The sequence below is a fragment of the Typopeltis vanoorti genome, chromosome 1 (genome assembly GCF_054136105.1).
Source record: "Typopeltis vanoorti isolate ZY-2024b chromosome 1, IOZ_Tvanoo_1.0, whole genome shotgun sequence".
Taxonomy (NCBI): Eukaryota; Metazoa; Arthropoda; class Arachnida; order Uropygi; family Thelyphonidae; genus Typopeltis; species Typopeltis vanoorti.
The window spans coordinates 16,309,326-16,327,443 of NC_143549.1; the positions used below are offsets into that span (position 1 = coordinate 16,309,326).

The 18,118-nt window shown below is 35.0% G+C and overlaps 1 protein-coding gene across 1 annotated transcript in view; it reads right to left on the reverse strand.

The window, feature by feature from the left end:
* LOC150109808 (chorion peroxidase-like) overlaps positions 1-18,118 on the reverse strand; it is a 197,943-nt gene that overhangs the window by 91,719 nt on the left and 88,106 nt on the right. Inside the window, exon 8 of the mRNA XM_090396224.1 lies at positions 10,567-10,671. Within this exon, the coding sequence (XP_090252350.1) occupies positions 10,567-10,671 (105 nt within the window). The remainder of the gene's footprint in view (positions 1-10,566; positions 10,672-18,118) is intronic.

Here is an 18,118-nt window from a genome sequence, read left to right on the forward strand (position 1 = left end):
TCATCATAATTCAGCCTTGTATCTATAATAAATAAATAATTATATGTTATTTTAACAAAATAAAATAAGATTTACAAAAAAACAGTTCACCACGAACACATGCCAATAATAAACGTTTCATATCTCACAGAAATAACGAGCACAGGCATAAGATACACTGCCCAAGCGGCAGTGTATCTAATGACGTAACGTGCAACGACAGCAAATGAATATCGGTGTTAGATCGCAGTGCATTTGTTTCATGTAACGATAATTGACAAAATATTATTCTTTTCATATTTTCAACAGTGACACTCATCATAATTCAGACTTGTATTTATAATAAATAAATAATTATATGTTATTTTAACAAAATAAAATAAGATTTACAAAAAATAGTTCACTACACACACGCACCAATAATAAAGATTTCATATCTCACAGAAATAAGGCACGTAAGGATACTAAAAATACACTGCCGTTTCAGCAGTTACAGTTGGGAATGAGGTAACGTGCAATGACAAGAGCAAACGAATATCGCCGTTAGATCACAGTGCGTTTGTTTCATAATCTAAAATGTTAATCGAACAATTCCAATTATTAACTATTCAATCAATGTCAAAGCATAAGCTGTAACCTTTAACATGTTGTATTGCATTTATATAATGTTGGAAGCATTGTTATTATTTATAAACGCAAACAAAATTTAATTTTTTCATTTTTTCCTTGGGGGTGTTGCAGTGTCGCAGTGCTTATGTACAGGCCACCACTGCTACTCACCATACTTATTCTGTTGTCTATTTCCAGGCTTTATCTTACCATCTTCACTAAAAACTATACCTAAATAGCTGAAATATTTTACTTGTCCTATACGCTATCCATTCAGAATGAAGCTGAAGTTTTCTATGCCCTGCCTATTTTCATAGTTTTGGTCTTTTTATTGCTGATTTTCATGCCAAATTTGTTACAGTTCTTATTCAATTTAGTTAGAAAATCCTGGAGACTTGCACTGGATGTGTTTAGGAGTACATCATTTGCATAAAGCAAAGAGCAATCTGATATCTCCGATTCTAATATCAGGTTTAATGTCACTTTCTTTCATAATATAATCTATATAGATGATGAATAAGAGTGGAGATAATGTGCATCCTTGTGACCTTATTTTACATCTGTAATTCCTTCAATTCTAACTTCTGACTTAGAGCTTAAATGTAGACTATGTATTACTCTGTATAATATTCCATTTACCCCATTTAGTCCAAAGTCCAACTCTACTTCCCCACAGTGCAACCTGGGGTGTTGGGAATCCTAGCCACCATCGGACCTGGACCTAATAACACTAACAGAGGTCTGGTTAACACTTCACAACCCTAGTCAGGAGAAGTGTATATATCTCACTACAGCAAAGATGCCATTACTATAGCAATAGAAATGGCCCTGAGTCCTGTTTGGCCCACACTCACCCCTCTACGGTGGTGGTGAGGCATTGAGTGGAGTCAGGGATGTTTACAGTGATACTGCTGGACTTTACCCTTTGACAAGATACCACATGGAATTCCAATCAGTAAACTGCAGCACATAATAATGAATATAGGATTGTGAGGTGGACAGGTGGGTGGTTGATGGAGAGATATCAGAGAGTAGTTTATTCAGGAGTAGAGTCCAAAATTCTATTTTAGACCTGTTCAGCTGTTTGCCGATGATGCAATGTTGGGTAGAGCAATAGTTAATACAGATAATGTCAAAATTTTGCAGGATATATTGGCAGTGGGGCCAAGGAGAATGGATGTCAGTTTAATGTGGCAAAGTGTAAGGTTATGCATTTTGAGGTGAAAAGACTACTAGCTATACACCACATTGGTGGAGCTGTGCTCCAGGAAATCAACAAAGCCCAGGACTTGGGATTGTTAGTAGTGTAAAATCTTGTATAGAAGGATTTTTGTACAAAAATCCTTATATACCAATTTTACTGGAGAATGAAAATCCATACAACATAATTGTAGTTAATGGGCATTTTTTCCTATGTTCATGAAATATGGAAATATTTTAGAGTGAACTGTTAAATCATGTAACCACCAAATTATTGAATAATAACAAAGAAAGTTAAGTATAAATTAAATTGTAACAAAGGATTGTTAAAACAAAGATATATCCCAGATGGATTAAGATATGACCTAAGGCAATCACTATCGCAAAGGTCAAGTATGTACGGGGTTTCCTGCCTTACCGCAGCAACCTAAAAGAGTGCCGGGTGAAAACCCTTGAAACATCCAAGGGAATAAAATCGTAGCAGGACCCAAGGTCGAAGGAGCAATATAGTCGGAAGGTGGTTCTTGCCATGGTTCGTTGTCGTCTTCGGTTTTTCATAAGCAGTGGTAGAGGTCAGTCATCTTCTGGTAGATGGCCACATAGAACAAAGGTCGTATCGATGTTCGAGGATGTCATACCAATTGAAGGTCAGTGACCTACGTTCCAGCCAACAAATGCTCGAAGTGCGAGATAACTCATCTAAGTTTTGAAGAAAGTCAGTTCCGGATTTACAACCGCCAAGTTTCCTGAGGATTTTAGAAATAAGAAGTGACCTCATCAATCTCGGAAAAAGGTGCCCGTATGTGTAGACAAGATCAGAATGTAACAGAGGATAGTGATTTCAAGAATCTATTAGTGTAGACCAGACGACTATATATAAAGTAAGGTCTAATATCTTGTATTTTACTAGAGGCAGAAATTGTGACAGAGATTACTCTAAAGTTTTTATATTAATATTGTTCGAGGACTGAAGCCATTTAGCTAATCGTTGAATTAACTTGTTTAGTTGTAGAGACAGAATAGAATTAATGTAAGGTGAAAATTTAATATGCTTTATATTGTTTATTAGCTAAGCCTGTCTATTGTTTAGCATATGTAAGTTTGCTCTGTGTATTATTATTATTATTATTATTATTATTATTATTATTATTATTATTATTATTATTCCTGACACCTCCAAGGAGTCCGAAGACTCATCGCGGGAGGACACCTACAACTGTCTCAACAACTACACCTCTGCTACGAATCATCTCCATCAACGCCATCTACTGCCCACCTCCACTACCACCACAACTAGTATTCTATGTCTGTAAATTGCATGTGATTTGAAGGGCCTGTATGACTAAGTGATAGCTAAATTACTACCTTAGACACATTGTAAGAGAGAATTGTTAAACAAGTGTTCCTCAACATGGGGTGTATGCCCCACAGGGGGGCAATTTGAATATTTTTGGGGGCAATTTGAAAATGTACATGTACATATTTATACATATTTATATTATATTTATTCAGAACTTGGCTGACGATTATGCTAGAGACTCAAAATCTTTGAGAGGTTGAGGTGGGGCATGATTCAAAAAACATTGAGAAACACTGTGTTAAACTAAGAAGAATATATATAATTCCAATAAGAAGAATATACAGAATATACATATACATAATTCCAAACATTTTTGCTGTAGAAGTATAGAGCCTGAAATAATTGTGAGTTTAGTGTTAACTTTTATTGTACATTCAATTAGCATGAATATATTGATTTGTTTGTCAAATAAATTGCCTGATTCCTTCATACCAATGCACTGCTCATAAAAATCGAATCTGTGTGACCTAGAGAGTTAAGTAACCACAATTGAAAATTGGTAATCTTGCGTTGCTAGATTTAGTAATAATTATAGGAGAGGAAAGTCCGTGCCTTGCTGAGTGTTTTTCTTTGGAAGGATATTCAATTCCTATCTGCGAATTCTGATGGCGCAGTCGATATAAACAAATAAATTTTCAGAATTCTATATAGAAAGACGCCAATAGTTCAGACAAAGAGATTGGCTCCATTCAGAAGCAATTTCTTAGTTCTAAAGTTTCGTGCAAGTGAAGAAGCATAATTGCGGCCTTGAGACGGGGGGGATTAAAGTTGAATAAGAGGATTAAAAATAGGAGACTAGATCAAGCAACTTATTAAGAGCTTGGAGTTATGACTGTATAATAAGTAGAGTAAACAAAGTTAAAGTAAGGTTAAGACAAGTAAAGAGAAACATCAAGTATAAGTTATAAATAAAGAGTTAATATAATTGTAATAATATTTTTACAATTGCACAACCAACATATATTTACAGTAGACAGGGAGTTAAGGTTTATGGGGCACATAGCAAAAGTGGCTAAAGCAGCTCATCAGATTACTTGGTTACTGGAGAATACTTTGATGAGCAGAAACAAGCAGGTTATTGTTCCTCTTTATTGATTTATCGAGCCTTGATAAGACCCCATCTTGACTACTCAATGTTGATCTGGGAGCCAGGGTTTCTTGGTGATGAGGAGGTGGAGAGGATCCAGAGGCAAGTGACCAAGATGGTAGCAGGTCTATGGAATGAATCTTATCAGAACAGGTTGAAGATTTGTGGGTTACCAAAACTGGTTCATAGGTAGAAAAGGGATGATATGATTGAGTCATATAAATTATGGAAGGTTTTTTACAAGATTAATTCAGAGGAAATTTTTCAGAACAGGTCTGGTGGTGGGAGAACTAGGGGCCATCCATGGAAACTGAGTAAGAGTGTAGTTAACAATAGTGTTAGTGCAAGGTTTTTTTGCTTGGAGAGTAGTGAATGAGGAATAGATTGCCAGAGTCTGTCGTGGGTGCCATGACTGTGAATGTTTTTAAAGCAAAGTATGATTAGATACTGTACAAATATTGGATAGTTCTTGACATGATGTTTAGGGCCTCTCTCAATGAGTCTAAGAACTCCTTGGAGCAATCAGTAATACTTTTTTTTTTTCCTTCACAATTACAATAATCATTTTTAGTGACATTCCAACTTGTAATTTTTACAAAATTCAGCACTAAGTGCTGTATATGTGATTCATTTTCTACATTGCATTTCAATTAAAATTTTGATAATAATACTTTTATGCATCTATATTTACAACACATGTTCTTCTAATATTAACAATGAAGATTATACGGAAAGAACGAACACGTGTTGTAAATATAGATGCATAAAAGTATTATTATCAAAATATAGATGCATAAAAGTATTATTATCAAAATTTTAATTGAAATACAATGTAGAAAATTAATCACATATGCAGCACTTATTGTTGAATTTGGTAAAAATTACAAGTTGGAATGTCACTAAAGATGATTATTGTAATTGTGAAAAATTACAGATGATTATTATAGACATTTTTTTGCATGTTTACACATTATGTATAAAATAACAATTTTTCTATTTTCATCGTACAGAGTATTTATATATTTACAATTAATGCATATTACACTTGATGCTCTGTATGCAGTTTAAGGCACATTATTTCTTTTAAATATTTTTTTCTTTGGATACAAATTCATATACTTTTTTTTATATATATCTGTATCTTCATTATTATTATACACTGTACTGACTGTTTTGTTACATAATTTGCAGTCTCTGATTATGAGGATTATGTGTGGATGAGTGAGGCAGATTAATCCCACCTTCTTCAAAGGTTTTATGAAGAGAGTGGGATTAGCCTTCACTATTTATGTTGTTGTTACTGTTTATGGATGGGATGTAGGCATTGGATGCTGGTGATTTGTGATGTGTATGTTAGTGTTAATGGTATATTAACTTTGTTGGTATATTTTCCAGAATTCGTGTTTCAATGTTCTGTAATTGTCTATGTGTTTTAAATTACTTGGTAGATTGTTCAGTAGTGTGGATATCTGATGTGATCTCACCAAAGAACCATATGAGTTGTTGAAGGGTGTAGGGATGTAGCGAGTTGTTGTGGGTCGTGTTATATGATATGTGTTTCTGTTGTTTTGATAGGTGATGTTGAAGTAATTCCTTAGTAGTATTATGTAGTGTTTCAGATTTTTAATACTCAGGATTCTGTATTTCAGCATGTGCTGGTCCGATATTGGCTGTTGTGTATAAGGTGTCCAAATCACTGTTGATACAATTTTCCTATGTGATATTTCTAATTTTGTAAGGTGGCTGTTTGATGTGTTTGCATAGACTGTTATACCATATCTGAGTAGGGATTCTCAGATACCATGATACAGGAGTTTTTTTATGTTAGATGGAGTAATGTCTTTGACTTGGAAGAGTTTCGCTGCAATGATGCAGAGTTTGGTATGTAGGTATTCTATATGTTTTGTCCATTTAAGGTGGCAATCTATGTAGAGACCAAGATATTTTGCATGTGTTACACGTTTGATTTCGGGACATGGCAGGTTTTTTGTTGTTAATGCAGCAGTATGTGTGACAGTATCGATAGTGATGCAGGGTGCATGATTCTCGAGTTGTGTATTATTAACATCTGTGTTTTGGTGCCGTTGATTACAATTGCATTTTGGTAGAAGTATGTTGCGATTTCATTTGGAGAGAGCCGTTGAATAATAATAATAATAATATCAAAGAAGAAGATAGGCCACCTATTAGATCTTTGAAACTGGCAATTGGTACCCTCAATACTCAAACTTTAGCAAACGACTACAGAATAGATTTATTAATCAAAGAACTAACCAATATCAACTTACTCACAGATACTCCTGGGAGCATCCTCAAACAGTGTAAACAAGGTGGAGTGGGCTTTATTGTTAAATCTATGCTCACCAAGTTGATCCTTTCTTGTAACATCATATCTGAAATAATGTGTGTGTTACTAATTGGATTTGAGAATAGTATAACAATTAATATCCTTCTATACTCCAACATCTGCAACCAACAATCAAGAAACAGGAAATTTCTACATGAATCTTGAAGATGCATTAACTTACAAGTCAGCATAACACTCATTGGGTGGAGACTTTAATGCCAAAATAAGATGCAGAAAACAAAACAAAAAGTTTATAGGTCCAAATGGTCTGGGGGAGAGAAATAGAGAGAGAGAGATTAGCCGAATTCACTGCAGCTGAACAACTCTTTATTATGAATACTTTTTTCCACAAATGCCTAGGAAAGGAAGAAGATCGTCTTGGCAATCACCGAATGGAGACACAAAAAAACGAAATAGACTACATTTTAACAGACTGTAGAAGACTGGTACAAAATATTGGTACAATAGGCAAAACATATTTCAACATAGATTCTGACCACAGACTTCTTAGAGCCATTATAAGAATAGACCTCAAAAAAAGAAGAATATGACAAGGCAACATCAAACCATAAAAGACAGTCCAAACAAATAGCCTATCACAAGTTCAGGAAGTACATAGAAGAGATTGAATGGACTATTAAGAACTGCTACATAGGTAATGACTATATTGAATTTAATAATAAATTTAATGAATGCAAAAAAAATCAGAAATTCCTGTGAAACAAAAGAAAAGAGAATGACTCACATCTCAAACCATAGAATTACATTCACATAGAATGTAATTCTATGGTTTGAATACAATACAAAATTATCTGCAAGTTACTAAGCAAAAGAATTCCAGAAGACTACAAAGCTTTCAGCATAAAAAACTAACAGAAGCAGCCCAGACAAAAACCATGCTGAAAAAATGGAGAAAGACTTAAATTTTAAGCAGTCAATTCCATCTGATCTACAGAATCAAAATGGAGAAAAACATACCAACAGAAAAAAGATAGAAGAAATTCTGCACAATTTCTGTAATGACCTTTATGCAACTAAATGCCAAGACTCAAAATCTCTCATTCCAAAACCAAGCAATATATCATATGTACTTCCCAATGTAATAGAACATGCCCTTAAGACCTGGTTGGCCGAATGGTTAGCGTATCTGCTCTCCAGCTGAAAGACTGCATGTTCCAATCCTGCTGTGTACATGGATGTTTGTGATTGTCTGTGAAAATACTAGTTGTGGTGGTTGGAGATAGATGGCATTGGTGTAGATGATGAAGGTAATTGTGGTTTGTTGTAATTGGTGGATTGAGTGGTGGAGACAGAGAGTTGCAGAGTAGGTGCCCTGTAGGTGTCACATAATAAAAAAAAAATAATAATAATAATAATAATAAAAAGACTATGAATAAAGGTATAGCCTCAGGACTTGATCATGTTAAGGTTGAAGAATCCAACAAAGTGGACCAAGTATATTCAAAGTCTTGGCTACCAGATTCATGTGGTACTTGAAAGAAGGAAAGATTCTACACGAATGGAAGACCTCAAAAAACATACTTCTATTCAAAAAAGGAAATAAAGAAGACATAAAAAATTTTTTCCCAATCAATTCTACTTTCTCACATATATAAAATCATGAATAGAGTAATACTGAACGGAATCCAAAGTACTCTTGAAGACAGCTCCAGAGAGCAAGCAGGATTTAGAAGAGGCTTTTCCACAACAGATCATATCCAGGTCATTTTGCAATTAACAGAAAAATGCAGAGAATACTGAATTCCTGTATGTTTTTTTTACCTCTTTATTGATTTCAAAAGAGCATTTGATACCATAGAACACAATGCCTTACTGGAAATAAACGTGGATCCTACCTACATCCACATGATAAGAGAAATTAACAAAAATCTAATCACACAAATAACACTATTTGATCAACCTATAAATATAGATATAAAGAGAGGGATCTGCCAAGCTGTTGTGATCTCTCCAAGCCTATTTACCAGCACTTTAGAATATATTCTGAGAAAAATAAACCCGGAGTAATAAACATAGATGGTGAAAAATTACAAATCCTTATGTTTGCTAATGATCTAGTACTAATATCTCAAATTCCAAAACACCTAGAAGAAATGGGCAAAAAACTATACACAAACACCACTGAGAGAGAGGCTTAAAAATGAATCTAGAAAAAAAAAAACAAAGTGGATTAAAAACATCTATACAAGTGACAGCAACCTATGTATTAATAACATCCCTATAGAACAGGTTAACTCTTACAATTACTTGGGACAAACAATAAAAATGAATAACGATGATTTATATGAACAACTAGTAAAACAAAAGAAAGCTGCATGGCTATCATTCAACAGACTAAAAGATACACTTACTGATCCAAATCTTGATATCTCTGCAAAGGCAAAACTATTTAATAGTGACATTCTTCCATCACTCACATACAGATCAGAAAAATGAAACATAACAAGACAAGAAGAGACTCTCAAGATAACTCAGTGTGCAATGGAATATAGGATTTGTAACATTAGCAAAATGGAACATGTTAGAAATAAGGAACTAATAGAGAGAGAGATTAGGTGTAAAATATGTGGTAACTGCAGTATATGAAAACAAGATGTGGGGCCACATAGCAAGACTTAGGGATAACAGATCTACATACAGAATACTTAATTGCCAACCAAGAATAAAGAGAAAACCAGGAAGACCACCTGTAAGATGGGAAAACATTAGTGAAATCTATAGGTATAACATGGAAGAGAGAGGCTCAAGATCGAGATTGTTGGAGGCATCTTAGTGACCTGCACTCATGGGGAAATCCTGAATGAAACACAGGTCCATCCTGTAGTGTTTTATTATTATTATTATTATTCAGGCCTTCATGGAGTCAAAAGACTCATCATGGATGGTCCTTCCTAAGGACCTCCCACGATGACCTCCCAGTGCAAAGTTTTAAAAAGCTTTGCACTGAGTACCTTGATGTATGCCCTTTCCAGATCAACAAAACTTAAGTTCAGATCCTCTCATATTCCCATGATTTCTCAACTATTTGTTGTAAAGTGAATATCTGATCTTGCTTGAGCTGCCTATCCACATTTCAAGTTTTTGATGGCTTTTTCTACCTCAAGTGTTGATATGTACTTCTGTTTGCATACCTCTTGAAAATTTTCTAGCACAGTTCTGTCACTGCTTGGTTCGTTTAACAGTCTTTCAAAGTAATTACTCCAGACATCCAGGATATCCTTAAAAAAAATTCCTAAAAAAAAAAAATGGACAATGAAACTTATTTTTGCCTGTGATCTCACAGACAAAAATAAGTTTCATTGTTCATTTTCCCATTTTGAAGCTCACCCACATTACTCTATTTGAAAGCCTTCCAATCAAGAAGTTTATTTTCATGTTTAGTGTTGAATCCTTCCTTTTCTTGATCATTATTACTGAAACATAAAATCCTATACTTATTATTTAGTAACATCTCAAGTAAGAGCTTCAGAGATGCCAATTATGTTCATGTTTCTGTAAAGCTCAATTTCCTTCATTAATATGCCTTATACTGATGGTTGCTCTCTTCATTTCTTCTGAAGTTTGGTTTGTTATTCTAGAAGTTGCACTTAACTCTGTTCTAGTAGCTGGCTTTTCACTGCTCACCCTTGTTCCCTGATGAAAACAGTGGGAGTCTTGTTTAACTAGGTGAGGCCCCAGTCAGCATGAAATCTCACTATGTTGCACCTCTTATTATTTAGAAAGTTAATAAGACACACCACGTGAAGGTGAGATTAGAGATCAGGCAAGAAGCCACAGTTGGTTCTCCACATTCCTTAGAGGTGATGTGGAGGTCTCCTTCCAGTTAATATAATTAACACAATATGCATATACAACATATAAATATATAAAAATTATGGAGAATAATATAAATATTACTTTCCATGATTTGCAACCATATTAAACCTTAAGCAGTAAATTATACATGTAAATTATCAACTTTACCTTGTTTAAACTGTCGAAGATTAGCCATTTCCTTTTCAGATGACCCATAAATAGCAGAGCCATCCAAGAAAGATGTAACTTGATTGACTTGTTGTCTGGTACTACCTGAAAGAAAAGTTCACAATATTCAAAATATTCAAAACATTACTGTTTGGAAGTTTGTTCATGTAGAAATGTACGAGGGTAGTCTGAAAAGTTCTTGGCCTAACAATGAAAAAATAAATTCATAATTTCAAAATTATTTTTATTTTTCAACATAATCTCCCTTAAGACTAATATATTTATTCCAGTGATGCTCTGGCACCATTATCCCGTCCCTGTAGTGGTTCTCAGTAAGATCTGCAAAATACCCCTCTAAAGCTGCAATCAATTCTTGATTTGAAGAAAAACGCTGACAGCGAGGAAGAGTTTTAGTTTTGGGAACAGATACAAGTCAGAGAAGCCAAATCTGGGGAATAGCGTGGATGTTCCAACAATTTATAGTATAGATCCCTTAATTTTCCCATTGCCAAGACACCTTTGTGGGCAGGTGCATTGTCCTGATGAAAGATGATTTTTTCCTTCTGCAAACCGGGTTTTTTCTCATGAATTTTTTCATCTAGTCTGTTTAAAAGATCAGAATAATATTCCCTGATTATTGTTTTACCCTTTTCAATATAATTAATAAACAAAATGCCTTTAACATCCCAAAACACCAATGTCATGACCTTTCCTGCTGTGGAACCGACTTTGTCTTCTTCACCGCTGAACAACCGGTTTCTGTCCACTGTTTTGACTGCTGTTTGGATTCTGATGTGTAATGGTGAATCCAAGTCTCATCCATAGTAATAAATCGATACACAAAATCAGTTTTATTCTTGTTAAAACACTCCAAGCACTGTTCAGAGATTTTCACGAGAGTGAGTTTTTGATCTGCTGTGAGCAAGTGAACCACCCATCCTGTGCAAATCTTTCTCATTTGCAATTGTTCATGCAAAATATAACCTACACATTCTTTTGAAATGCCTATAGTTTCAGCAATTTCATGCACTTTGACTCACTGGTCATTCAATACCATATCGTGCACTTGATCAATGATTTCTGGTGTAATTCACTTTTTGGATGTCCTTCACGTGGATCATCTTCAAGGCTGGTACGGCCGCATTTAAACTCGGCAGCCCATTTCTTAATTGTCGAAAATGAAGGAGAAGAGTGCCCATAAACGTTTATGAACTTCAAATGAATTTCTTTTGGCATTATACCTTCTTTTACAAAGAATTTTATAACCGCACGCTACTCAATTTTATTCATTTCAAGGGCTATGGACAACACTTTTGCTTCAGACAGCTGTATAAAACAAACTACTTGATAGAATGACTTGCAATTTCGCATGGATGCTTATGACAGATGTACCGTCTTATAAAAAAAAAATCTTTCCGATAGTGTTGCCATCAATGGTCGAGGCCGAGAACTTTTCAGATCACCCTTGTATTCATGTCAAGGATAAGTTAATGATAAAAGATGAATAAGCACGTGTTGGATTGATTGTGGATAGGAATGTAGTTGCAAGAGTGAGTGAAGATGAACAAAATATTAATGATGTGATGTGAAAGTGAGTTGGAAGAAAACACAAAGTTGCCATAATGAAAGAAAGAGTGTGCTTACACATTACACAGGACAACAAATTAGTTCAAGAAACAAAAGCATTCACAAGTGATAGAGAAGAGAAAAGAATGAAGAATTGATGCGTGAAAGAGAAGAGAAGAGAAGGAAAAGTATGAAAGAGCAAGAGACAATAAGGAAATAGTGTTGTATAGTGATTCCATTATTGGGGAGGGGATGCTTGATGAAAGAGTGAAAAAAAAACAATAATCTTTTTCTAGGGTGAAGATTAAGGATATTAGTGATGCTGACAGAATACAAAAAAGAATTGATAGTTTTAGAAGGTATGGATGATTTCAAAGATGATAAGTGTCAAACAAGTAAGGATGTGAAACATTTTCTGGAAGAAGCAAAAAGTAGTGAAAGAGTAAAGATTGTAAGTCTGTACTTGGTACAACAGGAACAAATCAGAAAAAGTATCATGATTGCAAATGAATCTATGAGTGCGCAAGAGGAACGATGTACAGTTTGTAGAAGTATATTATTATTATTATTATTATTATTATTATTATTATTATTATTATTATTATTATCGTGACACCTTCAAGGAGTCCAAAGACTCATCACAGGAGGACACCTATTGTACAACTCTCTACTACACCAAACCTCTACTACCAATCATCACCTTCAGCGCCATCTACTGCCCACCACCACCACAATTAGTATTTTTTTGTCTGTAAATTGCATGTGTTCTGAAGGGCCGTTTGTCTGTATGCAGGATGAAAAACCCAAATTTCCTGGAGAAAAAACCATTCTACCTCCGTATGAGATCGGCTAATTCACCTTCAATTGAAAATGTCCATTTAAAGATTCCTCCTGTCATGACGAAAATCGAACTTAGGCCTTTTTCAATCGAAAGGCGCAACGTACCATCATTCTTCCAATTGCGCTACGGAGGCACTTAGTATAGAACTAATATGATGAACAAATGAACTTGTATATGATTAGTGGATTGCACTTGAATGGATTTGGAGTTAGGTTTTGGAAAAAATATTGTATAGTGAGAAAAATGAAGTGCAAAAATTAGGAAAACTTAGGCAAACCAGGGTGGGGAGAATACGGGTGAGTGTATGAGTAAATGTAAATATGGGAAAAATCAAAGAATGCTGAATATACTTTCTCAGGTCTTAAATCTCAATAGGATAATCATTAAAACATACGAAGGTGGATAGAGAGAGAGAGAACACAGGAGGGAAGTTGGCAGAGGAATTGCAACCAAAAAGAGAAACTGGTTTAAATTCTTCTACCCCATGGCATAAGAAATTGCAAGAGAGGATACTGACCTGTGCATGGAAAGTGATCAAGGTGTTTTACAGAAGCACTACAAGACTGCATATCCATGGGTCAGAAGAATAAATCAGATGGAGATTAATAGCTAGGCAAGATTGCAAAAAAATTGCTATGATGAATACAGAAAGAAATATGATCAGCAAGCTCAAGAGCGGTATAGAGCAGATAGGAGGATGAATAACATGATAAGGAGAACAAAATCAGATTATGAGAGAAAACTAGTGAAAAAAGGTTGAAGAAAATCTCATATTTCTTTTCTTAAGTAAAACAAAGGAAGACTGACTACAGAGGGATAACTTTAATGAACGCTAGTCACTTTGTGAAGAGGTGTGATCCAGGCAGAGATATTAATCTGGTGATGATATGAATGTCAAAATAGAGGTAAATGAAATAGAGGTGTTTAACCATGCTACCGGCCAAGACGTGTATATATACGTCTTGGCCGGTAGTTTATCATGGATGCGAAGTGCATATTAAAATTGTAATACCATTGATATTACATTGAAATATATGATGGATACGAAGTGTATGAGGATGCGTATTTGATCCGTAATGGCTGATAAGGTGGTTAATACAATCACAAGGCTGTTGTTTATGAAAAGTTTACAAGACAGCTTAGAGCTACAGCATGGAACGAGATGTAAAGCCAGAAGGAGATAAATGCTGTGTGGGAACTGACAAAAAGCTATTTAACAACATCGAGATGTGCAAATGGATGCCAAAGGACAAAAGACTAAACAAAGCAGTTGTCAAATGGATGAATAAAGGAATTAAGCATAAAATTTGGAAGAAGAGCATACTGTGGAGGCAGCACAAGATGAATAATAGTAACAATCAATTACATGAGGTGTATAAAGAGCAGGCCAGGAAGGTGACTCAGTTGGTAAAAATAGTAAAAATACAGTATGAGCAGAAATTAACAAATCAGACCAAGTAAAAATCCTCGAGAGTTTTTCAGATATGTGGCAAGTAGAAGAAATAATGATGATGTTAATGGATGAAAATGGTAGAATGGTAACTGCTGCAGAAGATATAGAAGTAGTCAGTGAACAATTTATAAGGGGCATTTCATCCTCATCAGGGTAAAATTGTGACAAACTCAAGTGTAGAGGACATAGAACTGGATGGCTTAATTTTGAGTTGGCATGCACATTCTTTTTAAGTGCATGACTTTAGAGAATGTTCCAGGAAATTGGCAGTAAAATGTAGTAGCATAGGCATGCCATGCCTGTTTAGTAAGAGTCTTACAATAGCACAGGTTCCAAGAGAGTGGAAAGAAGCCAAAATTCATCAAATGCATAAAAGTGGTGATAAAGCTGTGGCTACAAATTATAGTACAATCTGCATATCCAGAGTTATGATTATGTTACTGGAAAGGTTGGTGAGAACTAGGATACAGAAATGGATTGATAACAGCAGTATTCTCTGTGGTTATCAGCATGGGTTTGTTAGAGAGAGAGAGAGAGACCATGCTTTACCAACTTGCTTATGTACCATAACAAACAAGATGGCAAATGTCTTGGACAAGAGAGATGCATATACAGTCATATATTTAAATTACTTAGATTTTGCAAAAGCTTTTGATAGACTGCTACACAACAACAGGAGGAAGAGGGGAGATATGATAGAAACCTACAAGTTGGTAAGGGGTTGTTATAGGATCAATGCTGGAGAAGTTATACAGAGAATAGTGGGAGATCAGGGAAGAACCAGAGGCAGGGCAGTTTCTACATTTTGCGGGGCCCTGTGCGAAATGGAAAACCGGGGCCCCTAAAATTTAGTAACATTTATGGAAATTTTAAATGGAAGAATATCTTGTTAATTAAATCAATATGGAAAATATTTATGCACATAAATAAACAAGTATGCTCTTTAGCATCAATATAAGTAAAGGGTAAAAATTAGTTAAAAAATATTTAATATAAAAATTATTTAACCTAATGCGCTTATCAATAAAATCATTTATAGCACTATCAAAATTCAAATTTTTTGCAATTTCATGCTCTATAGATATTATTGCCAGGGACGACAAACGTTCTTGAGATATAGAAGATTGCAAATAGATTTTTATTAATTTTAATTTGGAAAATGACCTTTCTGCTGATGCGACCGTAACTGGACTGGTAAATAATATTTTAAATGTTGTAGTAATATTTGGATAAATATCAGACAAATAATTTGCAATCATGAATTTTAAAATATTAATGGGTGCATCTTCTGGAACAATATTTCTAAAAATAATTAATTCGTTGTAAAATTCAGATTCATCAATATCTGTATTTAATTTTTGATACAGCCGTTTGCAACAAAATTTTAATTCATTTTCTATCATTTTTCTTATTAATTTCATATCATAAAGAAATCCAAATGAGTTTTTATGAAATTTCATACAATTCAAATCTTTTTTTGACAGATTGTAGAGCATTATGTTGGAGGTTTAATGGATTTTTTACAACACTCAAAAAGAATTAAAATAGAATTTAATGCTTCCTATATTTCGTCCTAGTCACTAGGACATCTACAGGGATTACAAAGACAATTAATGTAACATGCACACAAAAACTTACAATACTAAGCCCAACCACGTGGGTGACAATAAAGTCCTATCTAGGTGGAGCGCCCTCTAAGGGCAGTAGTAGGTGGCCTGGAATGTAAGGTGGGACCTCTGATGATGACTGTTTCCCAAATCTTCGGAAGCTTAATGCAACCGTATTTGTTAAGATTTGGTTGGTTTCTGAGAGCTGCTGCTGCTTCTAAGAAAAGTCTCTCTTTCTTGAATTTGCTGTGGTGGAGCATGGTGGTTTTCTTCCATGATACTCTGTGGGTGGTGTCCAAAACATGGTCAGCCAAGCCTGAATGGCCATAGTTGTGTTTAACGATGTACGACTTGTGTTCCTCCAGGCGGATGGATGCTGATCTGCCTGTCTGTCCAAAGTACACAAGCTTACAGGAACAGGGTACTTTGTAAACTCCAGGCAGAGAGAGAGGAGGGAGCTGATCTTTCGTAGAACGGATAAGGGTAGCCAGTTTGCGGTAGGGCTTATATGCTGTGTGTAGGTTATACTTTTTTAGTATCTTGGCTATTTTTTCCGAAGTGCCACGGATGTAGGGTATGGTGATGGCATTTTTAAATTCTTGTTGATGAGAGGGACGGGGAATGGGGGAGGAATTGATTATTTTTTTGATGCTGTGTTCGCTGTAGCCATACATTAATTGTCTTTGTAATCCCCGTAGATGTCCTAGTGACTAGGACGAAATATAGGAAGCATTAAATTCTATTTTAATTCTTTTTGAGTGCTGTAAAAAATCCATTAAACCTCCAACATAATGTCCTCACAGCACTTAAGCCTCTACACAAGAAGATTGTAGAGCAGTATCTAAAATTACAAAAAAGAAATTTATCCTAAAATTATCTTTCTTATCACTTATGTGTAGGCTGACCATACGTACCGTTATGAACGGGACAGTACTTTTTTTTCCATATTTTCCGGCCGTCCCGTCATTTTAATAAAAATGTCAATTTTGTCCCGTTTTTAATAAAAACTATAAATACACTTTAACATTGGTCAATCATAAATTATTATTCAAAACCTATAATCGTATATCAATATCATGGATACCAGTAATTTGTATAACCATGGAGTCGCATTATTCGATACTAAATATTAATATCTGCAATGATTTATTCAGAGAAAATAAAAAATTTTCATGGCAACGTTTGCACGTCTCAGACGCAGCGTCTGTTCTGCTGTAGCGTTAGTTTTTGTTTTGCTTGTATGCTAACCAGTCGCTTTGTTATTCAAAGCCGATAGTTTAAATTTCATATTTTTTTAAACTTTTAAGTGTTATTTTTTAAAGCTTTAAGTCTATCTTTGCAATGTCAGAGAGGCAAAACTGCAGTTTTAATGACGATCTCCGGAAAAAATTCAAATTTATTAAACTGGACAAGCTGTGTAGTGATGGGACAAAAGTGGTATGCCAAAATTGTAATATCCATTTTTCCGTTAATCATGAAGGCAGAAGCAACATCAACCAACATCGACGTAGCCAGAAACATAAGGATGCTGAAAAGACTCTGGCTTCAGTTAAAAACATCAGCTCGTTTATGATGAGGCGTGATGGTGATAGCGAAAGTGATAAAATTGCAGCAAGTGAATCAGCAAGCAATTGTTGCTGATCATACTGTGGGTCCCGGGCCAAGTTTTTGCCCAAATTACTGCTTATCGACAGGGCCGGCAGAAGCGGGCATTCAGAGCACAGGTGCCGCTACGAAGGGGGGCACCACTACTAGGGCACAGTTCATAAGTTCATTTTTAAGAAACAACATTTTTATCATAAAAACAAAAAATTCTTAGATTGATCAATATTAAAATAAATAAGGCCCGATACACCGAATAAAAATTTTTAAAAATTGTATATTGCCGCCTCTTTGATCAGCTGGCTGTTTACAATTTTGCAGTGAGAGCAGGCTAAATGCTTGCCTGCAGAATGTTGTGTCTACTGCAGTCTATCTAAAGTGAAACAGTGAACAGTTTTTATGTGAAGAAACGAATTTTTGTTTCAATCAGAACAACATAAGCCATGTCCTGGTTTATGTTGCACATAAACCAGGATGTGGTTT